At 33.3% G+C, this 25,139-nt stretch overlaps 1 protein-coding gene across 1 annotated transcript in view; it reads left to right on the plus strand.

Moving 5' to 3' along the window:
- The first annotated feature begins 364 nt into the window (after positions 1–364).
- The window catches only part of LOC121379462 (poly(ADP-ribose) glycohydrolase-like), a 30,118-nt gene continuing 5,343 nt past the window's right edge, over positions 365–25,139 (plus strand). The window contains exons 1-9 of the mRNA XM_041508105.1: positions 365–385; positions 2,452–2,510; positions 5,200–5,331; positions 6,798–6,880; positions 7,660–7,796; positions 18,105–18,252; positions 20,067–20,145; positions 22,083–22,191; positions 23,556–23,658. Coding sequence (XP_041364039.1) covers positions 365–385; positions 2,452–2,510; positions 5,200–5,331; positions 6,798–6,880; positions 7,660–7,796; positions 18,105–18,252; positions 20,067–20,145; positions 22,083–22,191; positions 23,556–23,658 — 871 coding nt within the window. The remainder of the gene's footprint in view (positions 386–2,451; positions 2,511–5,199; positions 5,332–6,797; positions 6,881–7,659; positions 7,797–18,104; positions 18,253–20,066; positions 20,146–22,082; positions 22,192–23,555; positions 23,659–25,139) is intronic.

The following is a 25,139-nucleotide window of genomic DNA, read 5'->3' on the forward strand; positions in this document are numbered from 1 at the left end:
TTTGCAGTGTATCGTCTTAGTCGTTCTCGTTGTGTAACCAATTCGACTTGTTTGTATTTTCTGACCGACTCTATGAATTTCCCATAACACACATTTGGCATTGCTTTGTACAAATCTTGTGAACATTTGTCTCTAGCATGCTTGCGATTTTCTATGTTCCGAGTTACAAAATGTTTCATCCACTTTGATTGCTTGAATTTTAAAACTTTGTGAATGCATTTCAACTCCAAACCGAGTTTTAAATATAACTTTAGAGTTGCAAAATGAATGACGTAGTTGCTTTTATTTTTTAAAGTACAAAACAATTTTTTGCCCGATGGTTTATTTAAATTTAGACCGAATTGTTCAAGTAACTGTTTGCAGTATGGTGAAAACTCATCTGCGGGTATGTTATCGTGTAGTGGGGCAAGAGGATTACTTACCATTTAGTTACAATCGGAACAACTCGTCACATTCCGCTACGGTATGTTTCAGAAACAGATTTTGTTTACAAGGCTGTGGCTTTCCGAAGTTACATTGTTACATCTACCATACCACACACCCAATCGTTACTGCCAATGATGTCAACAACAGCTATCATTGCCTGTGCACCTATGAGTGTTAAATAGGAATGCTGGTCAACTCGCCCCAAAGCCAACTCGCCTGAGTGTTTGGACAACTCGCCCCAAACTTTACTGTCCATAAATAATTGTGACAAAATTAAAAATCGACATCTATAACTTCGGTGTCATTTTATTTATTAATATTACTGCAGTGAAACTCCGCTACTACCACCGCTTATTAAATGGTTTTATATTGGGGAGATCTTAATATCAGATAAATAATAATCTATTACAATGAACTGTCAAGCCTAATTTAACGACATTTGTGAGTTTGTCCCTTATGTCCTTAAAGGAATGATCAGGCAAGGCTTTTGGACTCCGACTGGTGTGCATATTCAACAATATTTAATGCACATTAGCTTAAAATGTTTGTATATTAATTTTCAAAATTGTAACGATATGAGTTGACTAAACAGTGTGGGGTGAGTTGACCAGCTTGGGGGCGAGTTGGTTTTGGGGCGAGTTGACCTGCTCCCGTTAAATAGTGATAATTATGCCTTTAACTTGTGTTGTATGTTTATTTCTGTAGTGGATGTGATTATTGTTTGTATAGATTGCTGTCAGCGTAGTAATTTGTTTTAATTCCTCGTCACATGTTCATAAAAGCACCTTATTTATACTAAGACCAGACTGTGGTAAAACATTCCAGATGTTTGACTGTGTGGGTCCCGTGACAACGTAATAATTAGAATTTAATTACAACAGTTCATAATAAAACTAAAACAAGTTCGGTTTCCTTCTTTTGTGTTGTTATTATTGTTTGTATGATATGATAACATGTTTTTAAAGTGCAATTTAAGTAAGTTCTTTTTTAAAACGAAACTCGGTCGCGGGCCATTCAAAAGTTGTACGGGCCAGTCAAAGTGTTCTTGTGAGTGGCCCGATTGGCCAGTCAAAAAATATCCCAAGTGCATACCCTGTAATCTAATCAAATCTAATCTGAAGCCGACGAGAAATTATATATTTGGCAACAGAAATATTTTGGAATCTATTCAATTCCACTTAGAATTAATGTTAAAGTTTTTGAAACACTTTGATTTGTATGCAAAATTTTAAAATATACTTACCTTGATATTTGTATTGTACAAGTACATGTAGGCCTATTGAAAATTGTTGGATATGCAGTTATGAAATGCTGACAAATATATACAAGTCCAAGTGTTATAAATTGAATATGTTAAATGCAAAAGCCCCTGAAAACTGTAATTCTTAAAACATGAATTTGCCTTCCAAATTGTGTATAAACCTTGTGGTATGGGGTTAAAACGTAATAAATTTGACTATATTTTTATAAAATGTTGAACTACATGTATATTCATTATTACAGTGTTACATGTCAGTTCAGTGGTTGCCTAGTAACACAAACAGAAGTCCTTTAAAGGGACAGTCCTGAGTTTGCTGCAATTTTTAAGATGTTATCGACTAACAGAGACTTTTTAATGACTAATTACATATTTTTTCTGCATAAAATATTAGTGGCTGTATATTAAACATGGTTCTGATCATTAAATTTTATTTTATTTCCTAAAATATGTTTTTTTCGTTCATACAAAATTATTTGAAGACAAAATCCAGTTTGGGCTTCTTACAAATATTAATATGACCAGAAACACATTGAATATACTGACACTGATATTGTGAACAAGAAAATATATTTAATGCATATTTTTAGACATTAAAAGATTTTATTAGTAGGAAACACCTTACAATGCAGGAAATTCAGGACAGTCCCTTTAATGCACTGTGAGCACAATTTGGGTCTTTGTGGTATAAGGGTTTTTCTTAGTGCAAGTGATTAAAGTATTTTACATGATGGCAAAATAATGATTTTTTGTTTTCTTCTTTTCAGCACATTGAAGATAGTGAAAGATTTGAATTCTTCGGAACAACCCTAAAAGCTATGGTTGAGTTAGCTTTAAAACTACCGTATCTGTGCACAAAGGTAAAACTCATGATCTGTGTATTTGTGAGATCAAAAAAAGATTGTTTTGTTTAATGACACCACTAGAGCACATTGATTTATTAATCATCGGCTAGTCAATGTCAAACATTTGGTAATTTTGACATAATATAGTCTCAGACTGACCGCACATCAAGCAAGTGCTTTACCACAGGGCTACGTCTCGCCCAACTCGTGAGATCAAATGCACGACTATTTCATGTTATACCTTTAAAGGCATATTCTAATTCATTTGTAAGAATGAATCTGAATGGTTTTTTCTTTACTTCTGGTGATAAAACCTGCATTTTCCTGTTATTTATAAGGTGACGAAGGTGGGGGTGGGCTTATTTACGAATGAGGGCCTAATTTTAAAAATGCTATCAAATCGGAGGGGGGCTTATTCAAAGACATGGGCTAATTTCCGGTCAAATACGGTATATGTATAGATAGATAAATAGATATATATAGATATATATATATATATATATTTATCCTATAACTTATCCATGATATCCATGTCATAAATCCATGTGATAATTTACTTTATTAACCCGGTTAATAATGGTATGCAAATTTGCAAGGTCTCCAGGTAATGTATTGCTGTGAATGGGTCATTTGCTTACAAGCCAACAAGACCCATGTACCTGAGCGTAACGTTTTCAAAGATTTGTTTAAAATGTCAAACTAATCTCTGCTAATCGTGATGATGTCATATTATTGATGGCAGCGACTTTAGAATGTTATTTTAGAAGTGTTATAGGATAAATAGAATTCGCTACTCGTGTTTTTTAATATGTAAAATATCAACCTCGTCTAGTTAATCGGTATTTGCAGGGGACAATATTTCGAAATCTGAGGTAAACGGAAGTCGGTTCACGTGGTTTTTACCTAGGTAACCAATCGTTTGGTTACGTGAATTATATTTGCGTAACCTGTAGATTACCTGATCGGTTACCTCAAAGTTACGTTGAAATTTTATTTTAAATACGTAATTGTTTGCTCATTCATAAAGTTGAAACAAAATACAAAAGAAAACGTTTTATAAAACAGTTTCTTTAATGCTTGCAAATCGAAAGAAGTGACTTGTAGATGTTTCTTTTGTTTTCGTACGATCGTAGCGTTGTAGATTTATTATTATTATTATTATTATTATTATTATTATTATCATTATTATTATTATTCACCACTTGCCATCGGGATCGCAAAAAGTAATTTTTAGTTGCCATAATCTAAAAACCACTGTCCTCGGGCATCGGGCCACCGTATTCTAGAACCTCCGTGCAGCTTGCGGAAGTTAACACTGTTGTAAAAGGACTAAATATTAGCCCAGTACTGAAACAAAATAAAAACATTTGGAGGGAAAATGCCCATTCCATGGTGCATGATTAGACTAATAATTTTCTTTTATAAATAACAAATAAAGGCTACCATTTGTCACTGATAGGCTACTCATTGGTGCATGATTAGATTAATAAAAATAAATCTTATAATATAACATAAACAGGGGCGTGCGCAGGAAATTTTGCAGGTGGGGGGGGGGGGGTCGAGGTGTCTGGCTCTATACTGAGCCTTAGGTCTCAATTTTGACCCCCCCTCACCCCCCACCCCTGCACACGCGCCTGATAAAAAGAAAGACCACAATTTGACACTGATATTTTGCGGCGGCGATGCTACTTTCACTTTATCGCTGGTACTTCTATACTACAGTGATGTTCCAAATGTTTGTTATTTAAAGCTCATTATGCAATGTTAGTATTTTTCAGCTTTTGGGACATTTTTGTTTACGTTAAAACCATTTTCAACCTTTGTAAAATTATAGGCAATCCAAAATTATGTCTACATATATTCCTTTAGAGATAGAATAGCAGCAGATGATTTAGGCGCCTTAGCGATCCGTGCATATTTCTTTAAAACGTTTGGCTCGACTCTATACTGAGCCTTAGGTCTCAAGTTACAACCGTTGCAATATACCGTTTTCTACTGGTTTGCTGCGCATCAAGTATCTAAACACAGTCTAAAACATTTGTCAGAATACTAGTAGTATGTCTGCATTAATAAATTTCCTGTAATCGTGAAGTCTGCAAGTTTTAATTTCTGAACGTCTACAGGTCACGACGTAACCGATTTGCGGTTCGCGTAAATTTAATTTTGCGTAACCGACATGCGAACAGAACGGCGGTTCGCGTGAAATATTGTGCCCTGTATTTGTCTCGGCAGAGCCTTGACAAATACCGATTAACATAGACTCGGTTGATATTTTCCATATTAAAAAAATACTTATGATGAATCCTCTCTCTCTCTCTCTCTCTCTCTCTCTCTCTCTCAATCTCTCTCTCTCTCTCAATCTCTCAATCTCTCTCTGTATATATATTTATTTGCTGAAGTGTCCCTTTGCTGTGAACACAGCTCACAACTTGCAGTAAACGTCAATGTCATCATGTATTTCACGACAGCATCAACGTGTTTGTTTAGCTCAATGTTAAAAAGACTCCTGAGTACATTTTTCACTTACATATTAATACATTATGAAAAAACTATTTTTTTTAAACTATTGAAAATTGTTTTAGGGTCGGCCCATGTTTTTTTATGCCTTACTGAAAAAAGTTATTTACCGGTAATAAAATAAAATAGTTTTTTTTTTTAATGTGGACAAAGCAAGAGCATATCAATGAGTCAGGAGCAAGTCGCGTGTTTGCTGGCCAACGCTTTCTTCTGCACGTTTCCGCGGAGAAACTCTAAAAACCGACATGCAGAATATTCCAGCTATCCGGACATTAATTTTAACAAGTAATATACTTAATTTTTTCATTGGAATTGCAGTGTTGTGGAGAATCATCCCAATTGGTATATCAAAAGCTGTGGTATGTGCTGTCCTATATATGGAAAAATGCATTCTCTTGCTACTGTTTGCTCAATATGGTGGAAACTATTTAATAGTAAAGCTAGTTCTGGTTTCGTCTACATCTTGACAGTGTCTTTCACAGTGTGGTATTCCTGGGCCTCTTCTTGCTTGTGTCAGCTATTTTGTAAATTAAATTTAAACATCAGAAAATGTTTTTGCTATTCAATTCTTTTATTGTATATAAGGCCATAAGCCCATATATACAAGAACTCGTATATTGATATATTTTGAGGCCAGTTGTTCAAACAATTAGCCAGCTGTTTTAGAAACACAAAATGGTAACATTTATTATTACACATTTGTTTTAAAAACATATCTTGCAACATATCGTCGATTATCTTACTACGACCTTCTATGGACACCAACCAAATAAGCGAGATCATTTATGGGTAATAAATATGATATTAAACTCACCACCACCCCGCACCATGTCTGTGTCCCTCGTGAAACAATTCTCATTGTCATGACCTAAAGCTCGAAACTACTAAAGACTAATTCACTCGGGATACAAACACCATACAAAGTGGAAGCTCGTCCAATATCCCATAATTATTACATTCCCAAAAAATTATAAAAACAGATATTTATAAAAGCCTGTGGTCAGCTTAACCATTCTTTGAACAACTGGCCCCTGGTGCAGGTAACATCATTTTCAAGTATAGTAGCATACAGTGGATTATACATACTTGATACACGTCGTTATACATCAAGTGTAGTAGCATACAGTGGATTATACATACATGATACACGTCGTTATACATCAAGTGTAGTAGCATACAGTGGATTATACATACATGATATACGTCGTTATACATCAAGTGTAGTAGCATACAGTGGATTATACATACATGATACACGTCGTTATACATCAAGTATCTACCTAAACACATGATGGTTCAGTTTAAAGTAATGCAATTTCCTCTTCTCTACACTTTAATGCTTTTACAATATAGATTCCTAAATTTTTCCAAACATCTTCTTTCCTTATTGCCCTTAAGTTAGTAAACATATAAAAGGATCTCGTAGTGTAATACTGTCTGGGAACATATACATATATAGTTCTTAATGTCTCATACATTCTTGCTAAAGTTATACAACAAATTTTATGCTAGACCCCACCCAATCCAATGTAAAAGTTCTGCAGTTTTCTACTCACTATACCACCTTTTTTTCTTCCTCTTTGTTTAAGTCTGTGTAAGTCTGTTGTATTTTAATATGTTTCCGCTTGTAAAATGTAGGGAGAGGTCTTAATATAGGCAAAGCTCTTGACAAATCCCATTTTGTTTTGACAAATAAATGGTGTTTAAACCAACATAGAAAATTGTGGTTATGATGTTCTTTGTTCTTTCAGTTTGTTTCAAGATGCACCCACTTATAAAAAGATGCAGAAGCTCCAGTGCATTATACATTATTTCAAACGGGTAACTACACAAGGTAAATGAAATAAAATAACTCAGGAACATGAGTGTTGATAAACAAGCTCACTCAAAATATTACTCTATTTCTTGCTCCAGCCGGTGCACCACGACTGGTACATCAAAGGATTTATTTAACAAGGCACTCAACACATTTTTTATTTACGGTTATATGGCGTCAGACATATGGTTAAGGACCACACAGATATAGAGAGAGAAAGGAAACCCGTTGTCGTCACTTCATGGGCTACCTTTTTGATTAGCAGCAAATGATCTTTTATATGCTCCATCCCACAGACAGGGTAGTACATATCATGGTCTTTGATATACTAGTTTTAGTACACTGGCTGGAACAAGAAATAGCCCAATGGGTCTGCTGATGGGGATCGATCACAAGACTGCATATAAAGAAATAAAAACATGGACTTTTATAGTAAATTTAGTTAGCAATATTTTTATGATGATTATGTTTGTGAAAATACATGTGAAATACATGGTTTTGAAGTATATTTTTTTATAAAATTTACATTTGGCATACCCAGTTGATCACTAGCTTCCATTCTCTCCCCTGACACCCTCTTGTTCAATTTTCTTAGTTCTTATTAACAATCTAGTTTTGTGATGCTGCTGGATAAAAAAAGAACTCTACCTCTCCTTTTTATCATTTCAAGTGAAAATAGTTCTTAATAATTGGGGAAATTTTAATGAATTGTATGACACATTAAGTTTAATACCTGACATATATATTTCTTTCAGTTTTGTTGAAATTTTGTAAATTATTTTTTAATTATATTTTAGTGCCATTGGGTGTGGTCACATACACACGGCAAAGTGTTTCCAAATTCCCTGATTGGGATGAGCTTACGGTTAACCTACCAAGACTGCATGTGTCTTCTGATGGTACAATAGAGGATGATGGTAAAGGAATGTTACAGGTAATATAATATCAAAGTGAATCTTACCACCGGTGTTGTCGTTTTAATAATGCTACAAGTAATATAATTATCCAACTGAATCTTACCACTGGTGTTGTGGTTTTAATAATGCTACAAGTAATATAATTATCCAACTGAATCTTACCACTGGTGGTGTGGTTTTAATAATGCTACAAGCAATATAATTAATGCTACAAGCAATATAATTATCCAATTGAATCTTACCACCGGTGTTGTGGTTTTAATAATGCTACAAGTAATATTATTATCCAACTGAATCTTACCACTGGTGTTGTGGTTTTAATAATGCTACAAGTAATATAATTATCCAATTGAATCTTACCAGCGGTGTTGTGGTTTTAATAATGCTATAAGTAATATAATTATCCAATTGAATCTTACCACCGGGACCAGCCTCGGTGGCGTCGTGGTTAGCCATCGGTCTACAGGCTGGTAGGTACTGGGTTCGGATCCCAGTCGAGGCATTGGGTTTTTAATCCAGACTCCAAACCCTGAGTGAGTGCTCCGCAAGGCTCAATGGGTAGGTGTAAACCACTTGCACCGACCAGTGATCCATAACTGGTTCAACAAAGGCCATGGTTTGTGCTATCCTGCCTGTGGGAAGTGCAAATAAAAGATCCCTTGCTGCCTGTCGTAAAAGAGTAGCCTATGTGGCGACAGCGGGTTTCCTCTCAAAATCTGTGTGGTCCTTAACCATATGTCTGACGCCTTATAACCGTAAATAAAATGTGTTGAGTGCGTCGTTAAATAAAACATTTCTTTCTTTCTTTCTTTCTTACCACCGGTGTTGTGGTTTTAATAATTCTACAAGTAATATAATTATCCAATTGAATCTTACCACTAGTGTTGTGGTTTTAATAATTCTACAAGTAATATAATTATCCAATTGAATCTTACCACCGGTGTTGTGATTTTAATAATTCTACAAGTAATATAATTATCCAATTGAATCTTACCACTGGTGTTGTGATTTGACTTGTGGTTTTAATAATTTTACATATATTATAATGATCAATCAAATCACTGGTATTGTGATTTGAGTATGGTATTGTGGTTTTAATGATGTTACAGGTATTATCAATTTAATCACAAGTGGTATTGTGGTTTTAATAATGTTACTACAGGTATTATCAATTTAATCACAAGTGGTATTGTGGTTTTAATGTTACTACAGGTATTATCAATTTAATCACAAGTGGTATTGTGGTTTTAATGATACTACAGGTATTATCAATTTAATCACAAGTGGTATTGTGGTTTTAATAATGTTACTACAGGTATTATCAATTTAATCACAAGTGGTATTGTGGTTTTAATCAATTTAATCACAAGTGGTATTGTGGTACTACAGGTATTATCAATTTAATCACAAGTGGTATTGTGGTTTTAATAATGTTACTACAGGTATTATCAATTTAATCACAAGTGGTATTGTGGTTTTAATGTTACTACAGGTATTATCAATTTAATCACAAGTGGTATTGTGGTTTTAATGATACTACAGGTATTATCAATTTAATCACAAGTGGTATTGTGGTTTTAATGATATTACAGGTATTATCAATTTAATCACAAGTGGTATTGTGGTTTTAATATTATCAATTTAATCACAAGTTACTACAGGTATTATCAATTTAATCACAAGTGGTATTGTGGTTTTAATAATACAGTTACTACAGGTATTATCAATTTAATCACAAGTGGTATTGTGGTTTTAATGTTACTACAGGTATTATCAATTTAATCACAAGTGGTATTGTGGTTTTAATGTTACTACAGGTATTATCAATTTAATCACAAGTGGTATTGTGGTTTTAATGTTACTACAGGTATTATCAATTTAATCACAAGTGGTATTGTGGTTTTAATGATATTACAGGTATTATCAATTTAATCACAAGTGGTATTGTGGTTTTAATAACAGGTATTATCAATTTAATCACAAGTTACTACAGGTATTATCAATTTAATCACAAGTGGTATTGTGGTTTTAATAATGTTACTACAGGTATTATCAATTTAATCACAAGTGGTATTGTGGTTTTAATGATACTACAGGTATTATCAATTTAATCACAAGTGGTATTGTGGTTTTAATGATATTACAGGTATTATCAATTTAATCACAAGTGGTATTGTGGTTTTAATAATGTTACTACAGGTATTATCAATTTAATCACAAGTGGTATTGTGGTTTTAATGTTACTACAGGTATTATCAATTTAATCACAAGTGGTATTGTGGTTTTAATGTTACTACAGGTATTATCAATTTAATCACAAGTGGTATTGTGGTTTTAATGTTACTACAGGTATTATCAATTTAATCACAAGTGGTATTGTGGTTTTAATGATATTACAGGTATTATCAATTTAATCACAAGTGGTATTGTGGTTTTAATAATGTTACTACAGGTATTATCAATTTAATCACAAGTGGTATTGTGGTTTTAATGTTACTACAGGTATTATCAATTTAATCACAAGTGGTATTGTGGTTTTAATGATATTACAGGTATTATCAATTTAATCACAAGTGGTATTGTGGTTTTAATAATGTTACTACAGGTATTATCAATTTAATCACAAGTGGTATTGTGGTTTTAATGTTACTACAGGTATTATCAATTTAATCACAAGTGGTATTGTGGTTTTAATGTTATCACAAGTGGTATTGTGGTTTTACAGGTATTATCAATTTAATCACAAGTGGTATTGTGGTTTTAATGTTACTACAGGTATTATCAATTTAATCACAAGTGGTATTGTGGTTTTAATGTTACTACAGGTATTATCAATTTAATCACAAGTGGTATTGTGGTTTTAATGTTACTACAGGTATTATCAATTTAATCACAAGTGGTATTGTGGTTTTAATGTTACTACAGGTATTATCAATTTAATCACAAGTGGTATTGTGGTTTTAATGTTACTACAGGTATTATCAATTTAATCACAAGTGGTATTGTGGTTTTAATGTTACTACAGGTATTATCAATTTAATCACAAGTGGTATTGTGGTTTTAATGTTACTACAGGTATTATCAATTTAATCACAAGTGGTATTGTGGTTTTAATAATGTTACTACAGGTATTATCAATTTAATCACAAGTGGTATTGTGGTTTTAATGTTACTACAGGTATTATCAATTTAATCACAAGTGGTATTGTGGTTTTAATGTTACTACAGGTATTATCAATTTAATCACAAGTGGTATTGTGGTTTTAATGATGTTACAGGTATTATCAATTTAATCACAAGTGGTATTGTGGTTTTAATGTTACTACAGGTATTATCAATTTAATCACAAGTGGTATTGTGGTTTTAATAATGTTACTACAGGTATTATCAATTTAATCACAAGTGGTATTGTGGTTTTAATAATGTTACTACAGGTATTATCAATTTAATCACAAGTGGTATTGTGGTTTTAATGTTACTACAGGTATTATCAATTTAATCACAAGTGGTATTGTGGTTTTAATGTTACTACAGGTATTATCAATTTAATCACAAGTGGTATTGTGGTTTTAATGTTACTACAGGTATTATCAATTTAATCACAAGTGGTATTGTGGTTTTAATGTTACTACAGGTATTATCAATTTAATCACAAGTGGTATTGTGGTTTTAATGTTACTACAGGTATTATCAATTTAATCACAAGTGGTATTGTGGTTTTAATGTTACTACAGGTATTATCAATTTAATCACAAGTGGTATTGTGGTTTTAATGTTACTACAGGTATTATCAATTTAATCACAAGTGGTATTGTGGTTTTAATGTTACTACAGGTATTATCAATTTAATCACAAGTGGTATTGTGGTTTTAATGTTACTACAGGTATTATCAATTTAATCACAAGTGGTATTGTGGTTTTAATGTTACTACAGGTATTATCAATTTAATCACAAGTGGTATTGTGGTTTTAATGTTACTACAGGTATTATCAATTTAATCACAAGTGGTATTGTGGTTTTAATGTTACTACAGGTATTATCAATTTAATCACAAGTGGTATTGTGGTTTTAATGTTACTACAGGTATTATCAATTTAATCACAAGTGGTATTGTGGTTTTAATGATATTACAGGTATTATCAATTTAATCACAAGTGGTATTGTGGTTTTAATAATGTTACTACAGGTATTATCAATTTAATCACAAGTGGTATTGTGGTTTTAATGTTACTACAGGTATTATCAATTTAATCACAAGTGGTATTGTGGTTTTAATGTTACTACAGGTATTATCAATTTAATCACAAGTGGTATTGTTGTGGTTTTAATGTTACTACAGGTATTATCAATTTAATCACAAGTGGTATTGTGGTTTTAATGTTACTACAGGTATTATCAATTTAATCACAAGTGGTATTGTGGTTTTAATGTTACTACAGGTATTATCAATTTAATCACAAGTGGTATTGTGGTTTTAATGTGTACTACAGGTATTATCAATTTAATCACAAGTGGTATTGTGGTTTTAATGTTACTACAGGTATTATCAATTTAATCACAAGTGGTATTGTGGTTTTAATGTTACTACAGGTATTATCAATTTAATCACAAGTGGTATTGTGGTTTTAATGTTACTACAGGTATTATCAATTTAATCACAAGTGGTATTGTGGTTTTAATGTTACTACAGGTATTATCAATTTAATCACAAGTGGTATTGTGGTTTTAATGTTACTACAGGTATTATCAATTTAATCACAAGTGGTATTGTGGTTTTAATGTTACAGGTATTATCAATTTAATCACAAGGTATTATGTTACAATATTATCAATTTAATCACAAGTGGTATTGTGGTTTGAATGTTATGGTATACAATACAGGTATTATCAATTTAATCACAAGTGGTATTGTGGTTTTAATGTTACTACAGGTATTATCAATTTAATCACAAGTGGTATTGTGGTTTTAATGTTACTACAGGTATTATCAATTTAATCACAAGTGGTATTGTGGTTTTAATGTTACTACAGGTATTATCAATTTAATCACAAGTGGTATTGTGGTTTTAATGTTACTACAGGTATTATCAATTTAATCACAAGTGGTATTGTGGTTTTAATGTTACTACAGGTATTATCAATTTAATCACAAGTGGTATTGTGGTTTTAATGTTACAGGTATTATCTACAGGTATTATCAATTTAATCACAAGTGGTATTGTGGTTTTAATGTGTACTACAGGTATTATCAATTTAATCACAAGTGGTATTGTGGTTTTAATGATGTTACTACAGGTATTATCAATTTAATCACAAGTGGTATTGTGGTTTTAATGTTACTACAGGTATTATCAATTTAATCACAAGTGGTATTGTGGTTTTAATGTTACTACAGGTATTATCAATTTAATCACAAGTGGTATTGTGGTTTTAATGTTACTACAGGTACAGGTATTATCAATTTAATCACAAGTGGTATTGTGGTTTTAATGTTACTACAGGTATTATCAATTTAATCACAAGTGGTATTGTGGTTTTAATGTTACTACAGGTATTATCAATTTAATCACAAGTGGTATTGTGGTTTTAATGTTACTACAGGTATTATCAATTTAATCACAAGTGGTATTGTGGTTTTAATAATGTATTACAATTTACACAAGTGTATTATCAATTATCAATCACAAGTGGTATTGTGGTTTTAATGTTACTACAGGTATTATCAATTTAATCACAAGTGGTATTGTGGTTTTAATGTTACTACAGGTATTATCAATTTAATCACAAGTGGTATTGTGGTTTTAATGTTACTACAGGTATTATCAATTTAATCACAAGTGGTATTGTGGTTTTAATGTTACTACAGGTATTATCAATTTAATCACAAGTGGTATTGTGGTTTTAATGTTACTACAGGTATTATCAATTTAATCACAAGTGGTATTGTGGTTTTAATGTTACTACAGGTATTATCAATTTAATCACAAGTGGTATTGTGGTTTTAATAATGTTACTACAGGTATTATCAATTTAATCACAAGTGGTATTGTGGTTTTAATAATGTTACTACAATTTAATCACAAGGGTATTATCAATTTAATCACAAGTGGTATTGTGGTTTTAATGTTACTACAGGTATTATCAATTTAATCACAAGTGGTATTGTGGTTTTAATGTTACTACAGGTATTATCAATTTAATCACAAGTGGTATTGTGGTTTTAATGATGTTACAGGTATTATCAATTTAATCAATTTAATCACAAGTGGTATTGTGGTTTTAATGTTACTACATGTATTATCAATTTAATCACAAGTGGTATTGTGGTTTTAATCAGGTATTATCAATTTAATCACAAGTGGTATTGTGGTTTTAATGTGTACTACAGGTATTATCAATTTAATCACAAGTGGTATTGTGGTTTTAATGTTACTACAGGTATTATCAATTTAATCACAAGTGGTATTGTGGTTTTAATGTTACTACAGGTATTATCAATTTAATCACAAGTGGTATTGTGGTTTTAATGTTACTACAGGTATTATCAATTTAATCACAAGTGGTATTGTGGTTTTAATTTCAATGTGGTACTACAGGTATTATCAATTTAATCACAAGTGGTATTGTGGTTTTAATGTGTTACTACAGGTATTATCAATTTAATCACAAGTGGTATTGTGGTTTTAATGTTACTACAGGTATTATCAATTTAATCACAAGTGGTATTGTAGTTTTAATGTTACTACAGGTATTATCAATTTAATCACAAGTGGTATTGTGGTTTTAATGATGTTACAGGTATTATCAATTTAATCACAAGTGGTATTGTGGTTTTAATGATGTTACAGGTATTATCAATTTAATCACAAGTGGTATTGTGGTTTTAATGATGTTACAGGTATTATCAATTTAATCACAAGTGGTATTGTGGTTTTAATGTTACTACAGGTATTATCAATTTAATCACAAGTGGTATTGTGGTTTTAATGTTACTACAGGTATTATCAATTTAATCACAAGTGGTATTGTGGTTTTAATGATATTACAGGTATTATCAATTTAATCACAAGTGGTATTGTGGTTTTAATAATGTTACTACAGGTATTATCAATTTAATCACAAGTGGTATTGTGGTTTTAATGTTTATTATCAATTTAATCACAAGTGGTATTGTGGTTTTAATGATGTTACAGGTATTATCAATTTAATCACAAGTGGTATTGTGGTTTTAATGATGTTACTACAGGTATTATCAATTTAATCACAAGTGGTATTGTGGTTTTAATGATGTTACTACAGGTATTATCAATTTAATCACAAGTGGTATTGTGGTTTTAATGTTACTACAGGTATTATCAATTTAATCACAAGTGGTATTGTGGTTTTAATGTTACTACAGGTATTATCAATTTAATCACAAGTGGTATTGTGGTTTTAATCAATATTAATTATCAATTTAATCACAAGTGGTATTGTGGTTTTAATGATATTACAGGTATTATCAATTTAATCACAAGTGGTATTGTGGTTTTAATAATGTTACTACAGGTATTATCAATTTAATCACAAGTGGTATTGTGGTTTTAATGTTACTACAGGTATTATCAATTTAATCACAAGTGGTATTGTGGTTTTAATGTTACTACAGGTATTATCAATTTAATCACAAGTGGTATTGTGGTTTTAATAATGTTACTACAGGTATTATCAATTTAATCACAAGTGGTATTGTGGTTTTAATAATGTTACTACAGGTATTATCAATTTAATCACAAGTGGTATTGTGGTTTTAATGTTACTACAGGTATTATCAATTTAATCACAAGTGGTATTGTGGTTTTAATGTTACTACAGGTATTATCAATTTAATCACAAGTTGAAATGGAAGCTTGTGTAATATCCTATACCTATGACTGGTTAATAATTAATTAAAGCAATTTTCTGGGGGTTTTTTAAATTTTATTATATAGACTGGTATTTTTGTCTTTTATTTCTTTACAATAATAACAATATAATTGCATAATTTTTGTAGTATTTTGTTGCTTGCATAACATATTAGATTTACACTATTTAATTGAAGGTCTTTTTTTATAGGTAAATTTTGCTAAATTAATATTCTCTATAAGTATTTTGATTTGTTTTAACATAAAAGGTTAACTTTATAATAAAGTAAAGTGAAAACCAGACAAAACATATTTTGCCAAGTTATAGTAAAATATCACAAGGTGACATGATGTATGTTTTCATTTTCAATAAAGCCTTGTTACAATTTTCAGAGTTTCTGCCACAGGGTAAAATGGGTATGGTGCCATACCCAAATTTTTTGGCAGATTTTATTTTTTAAAGTTAACGTTTTGACAAAATTAATTACTCTTAACATTACTGTATGATTTTCTTAACCCTAAACCTAAACTGAATGCATTTTCTTTCTGGGGAAGGCCCCCACTCACCCTGTTGACTGTGGTTGCATTCATTCCATAGTGCCATACATCTCACAACTTGCCGAGGTTGATGAATGTATTTATGGCTTGTTAATCCTTTTTCAGTTGCTTTCCACTCCCTGAGAATGCGCTCATGGAATCACATACAGTAATGGCGTAAAATCCAATTAAAGCTTGTGACAATCTGTCACCTAAGACAGCCCTCAATTGTTTTATGTCCATGTACTTTGTCCTCATTTTAGTTCCCGTTTTCTGATAAAGGGAACTTTTGATGTCCTTTGCAAATGCAATGCAAAGTACAAAAACATCAGTGTCCTCAGAGACAACAATGACAGACTTGTATCCGGGGTCAGATGCATACTTTACATGCAGCAGCATCCTGTTGTCTGCTTCTTCCTGTGACGATTGTAACTCATTGACCAGGGATGTCTCACATAATTTAATTACCAACACCTTTCACCACATGTAACATGCAGCGTTTTTGTTTCCAATTATTGTCTTGCTATCATCCGACTTCCATTCCTACATGATGAACTCATTCAGTCTTGTTATGGGCTTCAGAGAGGACGATTCTCCATTGCTTAATCCTATGTCCTGCAGAAATATTGTTGAATCTTACACCAGAACTGGTGCCCCTGTTCACGCGTTCTGCATCCTTGATGGAAGATTCTCGATACACATCAAATTCAACATTAACTCTGTCACTCTTGTCTCCTCCTTTTCTGCAAAAACTGACCTTGGCTTGTTTGTTTCTGTTTCAATATTTTCATACATGGCTGAAAATGGGTGCCTTTAAATGGCTGGAAATTCCTTCTGACACAGTTTGCAGTCATTTCTAGGCCTGATTTTGACAAATGTCCCAATAGATGAAATCCGCAAATTTTGAACTCTACCCAAAATCGATGACCTTTTAACCCCTGATGACCTACTTTTGAGGTTCATTTGCATATTATGATTTGTAATTGATAGGGGCCTTCAAAACACACATTTTGAGTGGTCAATTTTTATAATAAGGTGATTCTAAGGAAAATTATTCTAAATTAAGTTTCCCCTACCCCAAACATTTGCTTCGGAGTTTTTTTCCGCACACTATTCAGTTTTCAGGGTGAAAATAACAGAAAGCTACTCAATACGGAAGGCTATAATCTCATTTTATTATTTACAAGCTGATGACAGTGGTTCAAATCCCGTCAAAATTGGCTCACACTTTCATTCATCTTTGTCATCTATCACTCTCTGCCTACCATTCTCTTTATCTTATTTTAAAGAACATTTCAATTTCTCCCACGATTTCAATCTGTTTTCACCCTTTTTGTCAGTTTCCTCCAACTATGTCTTCTGAGCTGTCCACACCATCGCCTACCAGTCTCAACTTCCTCCATGGGTGCAGTCTTTGTGTACTTTCCTGCACCCACCTGGCATCCTTGTCCTCTGCCACTAATAAAGCTGGTCTGACCCGCAGCACTAACTAATGACCATCAGTAGTAGGGGAACATAGTAGGTGGTTACAGGTGCCTCTTAACAATGCCAGAAGTAACTACTGAACCGAAGTGGTCAGACTAAGCCCATAAGCTGATGGGGAATGACAGGTATGTGGCACGAATAGTCACAAGTGACAAGCAATGTTATGGTTGGAAAGACAAAGACTGGGATGTGGAGGTGAACAGCAAAAGAAGTTGAAAGATAGGAGTTGCCAGATCGGGGGAAAAAAAGGATACGAGAAAGCAAAAGTAGGAATAACACTTTTTATTCATTATTGGGAATACGAAATATACCGTAAAATAGATTTAAACTGTACAGCTTATAGTTCATACTGTTATTATAAAGTAAACCTTTAATACATTTTGCAAATATTCTTTCTGATGAGTGTTTGTTTTGTACAGGTTGTTTTTGCAAACAAAGTCATCGGTGGAGAAGAGTTGCACCATGGCTGTGGACAGGAGGAGATTCGATTTCTGATCTGTCCGGAGATGCTACTCACTCGCTTGTTTACAGAGACTCTCGATAAGAACGAAAGCGTCATTATGCTGGGTAAAAATGTTGTGTTTTCAGAAGATAATCTGGACCCATATTAAAAAAAAATCGTAAGCCTAGTTTAACACATACCGGGTAAACATAAATCTACGACTGAAAAGCTATTCACGAAACAACGTAAACGTAAGTTACATGTAAAGTTGGACGTAAATATAAGAGTGCCTCCGGTTACAACTAACGCTGCATGTAAGTCGTGTACATATAATAAATCAAGCACGATCGCCGTTATTTACAATTATTTGCAGAAAATGGCAGTATTACCAATAATTGAACATATTTTTTTGTGATCGAACGGATGTTTTTGACTCGGCCACATTTCTCCTGAGTTATCTTTTCCTTTTTAAGAATGTCCTAAAGTTCGTACCAAAACGTGGATCCTCACCAATACCAAAATGCCATGGTTCGCCATTTGCGATGTTATTGTTAGCAGACGACAAACGAAATTGCATTTTGCGCATTTGTTATTTACCTGGTAGCCATCGTTTCTAATGGGTTTTTTTTTAATTTCTCCAGTGAGAGAGTTAAATTATATATTTACATCCAACTAAGTTATGTTTACGTTTACACCTTTTCGTGAATATGGGTCCTGGCCTCTTAGCAATTGCACTTATAGGTGCGTGTGCAAGGGCAGGGGTTTCTGGGGTCAAAACCCCTCCCTGCTCTAGCAGATTTTCTACTTTTCTAAATAATTTTTGTAAGGGAGCATGACTTGACCCACCCTATAAACTTCAGTTGCCACAGTCTAGACCCACCTCTTAAGCATGAAAATAACTATAAATGAATGAATGACCTGTGATAAGAATGAAAGCATACCTATGCAGAGTAAAACTGATTTTCATCACTTTGCACTCCTTCATATTACTTAATGTTTTACATTACAAAGAATGAAGTGGTATAGTACACACCATACCATTTGTTTACATTCCCAGTGTCACAGTTAGAAGTGCAGACAGTTGACCAGCCAAGACATTTTAAATATAGCCGATATAGGTCTAAACCACATGACCTGTATGGAAGCAAATAAGGGTGTTAAAATTTTTAAATGTAAAATAGGATGTAGATCTGTATTGAGTTTTACATTAAAATATGACTATTACAACAATATGTATAGTCAGTACTACATTTGAATAAATAATAAATGAATATTCAAATGAAAAATCAAAATCACTAAAGCTATTTTAAAAATACAAAAGAAGTTAGTCCCACCTTATTTTGAAAGCAATATTTTAAACTCCATGCAACAATCTGCCGTTTGCTAAATCTATAAAAATAATTTTTGAAACAGTTCCTTTTTTATTGATTGCTTCACAAGATGCATCCATCAATGCCAATTTGTTCTTATGACATTTTGTGCTTCTGTACTTGAAAATAATAAATAACATGACTCAATAGAGTTACGTTTGTTTTTCAGTGAGCGGGGGTCGGCCGGTTATAAGCATGTATGCACTTTTGAAAGTAATGCATTTTGTGCATTGTTGATTCAAGTAACAATTAAAATATTTGTTCAGCTAACAATTGTAATACAATTGCAAAGCAGTTTTATAAATATACTAATGAAATTACATGTATTAAGCATCACATATCAATGGATCCATGTTAAAAATATTCAGCAACGTTGAGGTTTTAATTAGAAAATATTTATTTTGCATAATGTTTGTGATATTAGAGTTGACAGTTTCACACAAATATCCTGTAGAGATATAACATCACATACATAGCAGAAAAATATCTTTGTGGTACATGTCTTTATACAGTATTTATGAACCTTGAAAGTTAACGGCAAATGTTTTTTGTTTTTTTTGTTTTTTCAGGTTGCGAACAATTTAGCGAGTACAAAGATTATGCAGACACATTCTCTTGGGATGGAAATCACTCTGATAAAACAAGCAGGTAAATTTTGTAGAAAAAATAAAATAAATATAGTTGCCTGAATCGGGCACGTTTGCAGGAGGGATGTTTCCGGTTTGACAAATGGAAAATTTGCACAACCCATTAATGGGTTAAAGGTAGACTAATGAGTTACCGTACGCAAATTATTTTTGCTTAACTTTTTTTTTTCTTTGTGCTCCCCATTTTCAAAATAATATAAAACACTACATAATTTATTAATGTAAAATTTTCATATAAATTACTAGTAAAAACTAAAGAGAATGGCTGTGGTTGTTGACTGACTTTTACTGGAACGAGTGCAGTGACAAGAACAAATATTGTTCAGTACTGTATAAACTTTGCATGAACAGCAAATAAGTTACACAAACATGGTTCTGTGCGACCTGCATGCAAATGAAAAAGGTCTATCGTGCAATCTGTGCAACCCTGGTGGGGAGTCCGTATCTTCAGGGTTCGTACGCGCCTGGAAAACCCTTGAAAACCCTTAAAAATAAACTAATGTATTCCAGTGCTTGAATACCCTTGAAAATCATCTTGCGGTCTGGAAAACCCTTGAAAATGATAATTTGATGTCAAATAAAATATAAACGCCTAAAACGGAGGCTTTATTTACTTTATTTAACATGTAATTAAATTATTTGTTTCATTTCCGCAGCACAATCAAATGCCAATCGTCCGGCCAATCGATGTTTACCGGCTCAGTTGACGTGTGAATGTTTGTTGTTGTTTTTTATCTTGCGATGCGAGGATCACGTGGCCACGAGATCCAAGCGACAGCGTCGCCATATTGGAAAAGAAAGTTTGTCACTTTTTGCCGCTGGGTATTTAGCAAGTTCAGGGAGCGTGTCAAGTTAATGAATATATTGTAAACCCACAAAGATGTTTGGCACTTGCGTGTTTAACGACCTGTGGAAACTCGGTAAGGTCCTGGAATTTTGGTAAAGTTGACCTGGAAAGTGCTTGAAAAACCCTGGAATTTTGACTTCCTTTAAGTGTATGAACCCTGATCTTACATGTATGTGTTAACTAAGTAAACATGGTGACATATATGTACACATGTATATGATGGTTATATGAAGGCAGCTGCAGAGAATTTTTTTCTCAGAATTGTGTCAAAATTAGTTAGGTAAGTTGCAAAGATCACTACACAATTCTAAAATGTTGAATAGTAGATGCTAATCAATATTCAAATTAATTAGCACTGCTGATATTAAAAATTTTAAAGACTTTTGATAGCGATAACATCCACATGTTTAAAAACTACATGTAGTTATGTTTGTGTATATTTTGTATTTAGTAAATTATGTTATAATGTGCTTAGACAATTTCTCAAATTTATTAATAATGGTTAATTGTTTAGCTTACAGTTAATGTGTATTTCAGATTTTTGGGGGAGGGATGTAGCCCAGTGGTAAAACACTTGCCTGATGCTCTGTCAGTCTAGGATCGATCCCCGTCGGTGGGCCCATTAGGCTATTTCTCATTCTAGCCAGTGCACCACGACTGATAATAAGGCCATAGTGTATGTCTGTGGGATCATTCATATAAAAGACCCCTTGCTGCTAGCTGAAAAGAGTAGTCCCTGGAGTAGTGGCAGTTGATTTTGTCTCTGTGTTTTTTGTTTTGTTTAACAACACCACTAGAGCACATTGATTAATTGATCATCAGATATCGGATGTCAAATATTTGTTAATATTAATACTGACGTGTAGTTTTCAGAGAAAAGCCACTACATTTTTCCATTACCAGAATGGGATCTTTTATATGCACTTTACCACAGATAGGACAGCACATACCACAACCTTTGATATACCAGTCATAGGGCCCTGGTGGGGATGGGACATTTTCTATGTGGTCTAACCATATATCCGACACCATAAAACTGTAATGCATTGCGTGTGTCATGAAATAAAGCATTTCTTTCTTTGTGATTTCAGGGATATCAACGGTCACCTGTGTACCGAGGTTGTAGCAATTGATGCTCTTGTGATACACAAACATTGTGACCAGTTCCAGCCACGCATGGTGGTCAGAGAACTGAACAAGGTCAGTTCGGGGTTTGAGTGGTCAGTGCGATCATTTGCCAAGCTGACAAAAAGAAAACAAAAAACATATGTTAATTATCCACAATTGTCAGAAGATGCCAGCAACTGGGGGGTCGGGGTGGGGGTGGGCAGCTGTATATATTAATCACAAGACATTAAGGGCCATGTGAATGCTGCATCTGAAGCGAGACTGCTCATTTGCTTTGTCAGTGGTAGGAAACATTCTTGTATGCATTGGATGACGGAATGGTTCACTTGCAGGTATCTTACCAGGGGTGCAGAAATAGAAAATATTTCACCAGGGGCGTAGGCTGTGATGGGGGGGGGGGGGGTTCGGAGGGGGATTTGGATGGTCCACTTTCAGAACTAAAACATACAGGTTTATACATATGGAATTTCTGGTGTTGCAAAACTAAAATAGAAAAAGGGTCCACTTGGTTCATATTCGAACCCCCCAGGTCCAGATCACGCTACACCCCTATTCACTAGTCTACCGGACCAAAAGCAACTAAAATTTACTAGCCCGCTAGAATTCCTACTAGTCCACCAGCCTATATAACAATATTACTGTTTAACAATATTATAATATACACTGTCTCCACAACAAATGATATATTATTAAATACATTTTGTAATTGATCAACATCACATGGCAAATGATATCAAGCCCCATACCTTGATTGACAAATCAATAAAAAAAAAAATAATAATCTGATATAAAAAAAATTCACATTTCTTTCATATACATTTACAAATTTACAAATACTTAGTGACATCCTGCAAGTATTTAACAAAACAATCTATGCAAAACACACCTGCAACATACTTTCAATGTAAACAAGCCATTTCAAAAAAGTATTGATCTTTGACCAGCTCTGTTTCCGTCGTCAGTCAGAAAAAGAGATCGCCCGTGGGACTGGGAGTTACGTTTTTTAATTTGTCTGTCAGAATTTGTACTCACATTTGGCGAGCGGGTGAGTCCTTTCTGCACCCAGCTTGCTACATGTCTCATTGATTTGCTATTATTCAGTCATTGTCCAGAATGCTCTGTTTACATCTTTTTGGCATGGTTATCAAAAACCAGATTGCAAAGAAATGTATACCTTCCCAACTCTAATCAGACATGAAATGTGTTAATATAAAAAAGGAAAAGTGTTAATATCAAATACCTCTTACAGCCCCTCAATTTTTTCTCCTGGTAGGAGATATATATTGCATTATCTGTGCTTTCAGAATTCTTGTTCTTTGATGGAAAGCTCACAATTACCCCCACCCCCGTAACGTTTTCTTGCCAGTTGTTCTGAAAGTATTATTTGTCCATGGTCATTTTAATCCCAGCTTGTAATAGACTGTGTTGAATTTCAGGCATTCAGTGGTTTTTGCAGTAGGAGTAATGAGCCCAAGCTGCCTGCCGTGTGCACAGGAAACTGGGGATGTGGGGCTTTGGAAGGAGACAAGAAACTTAAAGGTGTGCCATCATATTTCTTTGTCTAAAGACTATTTGTAGAATGTTTTTTGCTAGAAGGAATTCTGGGAGGGTCCCCCTTCCCTTGGTAAACGTTTTTATCCAAAAGATCAGGAGATGCTTTTCACACATTTTGTTTGTAATTATGTCTTATCTGAACTTCGTCAGTAAAAATGGACCTTATTTGAAAATGCTAACCTTTTAAAAAGTCAAGAGAGATATCCCTCCTTGAGAAAGTTTGAGGAAGACTAATCGCCCCCTACCCTTTCCCCAAACAAACTAGCATACTAAGTCACTTAATTTATTTTTGGTTTAGTTTAATTTTATTTTATTTTATTTTTTATTTTAATTTAATTTAATTTAATTTTATTTTATTTTATTTTATTTTATTTTATTTTATATATACAATGCATATAAATATCCAATGCAGGATATGTAAATGTATTGTAAATTTCTGCGTATTGTTTTGGTTTTGTTTAATGATATCACTAAGCTTTTGGATGTCAAACATTTGATATTTATGATTTATCCTGCAACCACCGTTTCACGGATAAAGCAAAATCATATCTTTATAGTAGCAGGATATACGTGACGTCACACGCATAGCTGCATTACAAAATCGCTCATTTGACATCTAGGTCATCGTAGCTGAAATAACACAAATAATAGCTTTTCCCCTTAATTTTTATGGTCTGCAGGATAAAGATAATAACTAATTAATGATGTCGGATATCTGCTTTATCCTGTTTAGGCCGAATGAGAATTCCCCATTCTTACTGTCACAAAATAAAGTCGATATCTGCCGTCGTTAACTAGTTATTCTCTGTGTATAGTCTTAGAGGAAGCCTGCTACATTTTCTTGTTAGCAGTAAGGGATCTTTTATATGCACTTTCCCACAGACAGAACAGCACATACCACAGCCTTTGATATACCAGTCATGTGGCACTGGTTGGGACAAAAAAAAAAAAAATCAGAGAATGAGTCCATTGGGTGGGTTCGATCCTACAAACGAAGCACCTCAGACGAGCACTCTACCAGCTGAGCTAGATTTTCCCCTTCCCCTTCCTTCCTTACAGTGGGAACAATTCCTGATATTAAGTTAAAGTCTACTTTTTTTTATACATATATACCCCATTCTGTATTCAACCAAGGTTATTTGACACAGTAGTACATATTTTGCCCAGATAAAACTTAGAATTTGTTTACAACCAACATATACTCAACCAAAAAAGAAAGTATGCATGTAATCAATATTCATTTATTTCATAAACCAGACGACATTCATGGCAGAAATTATGGAATTAGATAACCACACCATTTGGAGGAGGTGTGTATGCAGTAATTTCACAAGTTACGCACGTTTGCTGCTAAGGCCAAAAAAAAAAAAATTGTTTGTTTCCGGTCACCCGACCGACCCTAAATTTTGCCACCGACCCTGAACTTTTTTTTTTCGGGTGGGGGGAAGCGCACAGAGAAGTTGTGG

This window comes from Gigantopelta aegis, chromosome 8 (assembly GCF_016097555.1).
Source record: "Gigantopelta aegis isolate Gae_Host chromosome 8, Gae_host_genome, whole genome shotgun sequence".
In the NCBI taxonomy this organism is placed as follows: Eukaryota; Metazoa; Mollusca; class Gastropoda; order Neomphalida; family Peltospiridae; genus Gigantopelta; species Gigantopelta aegis.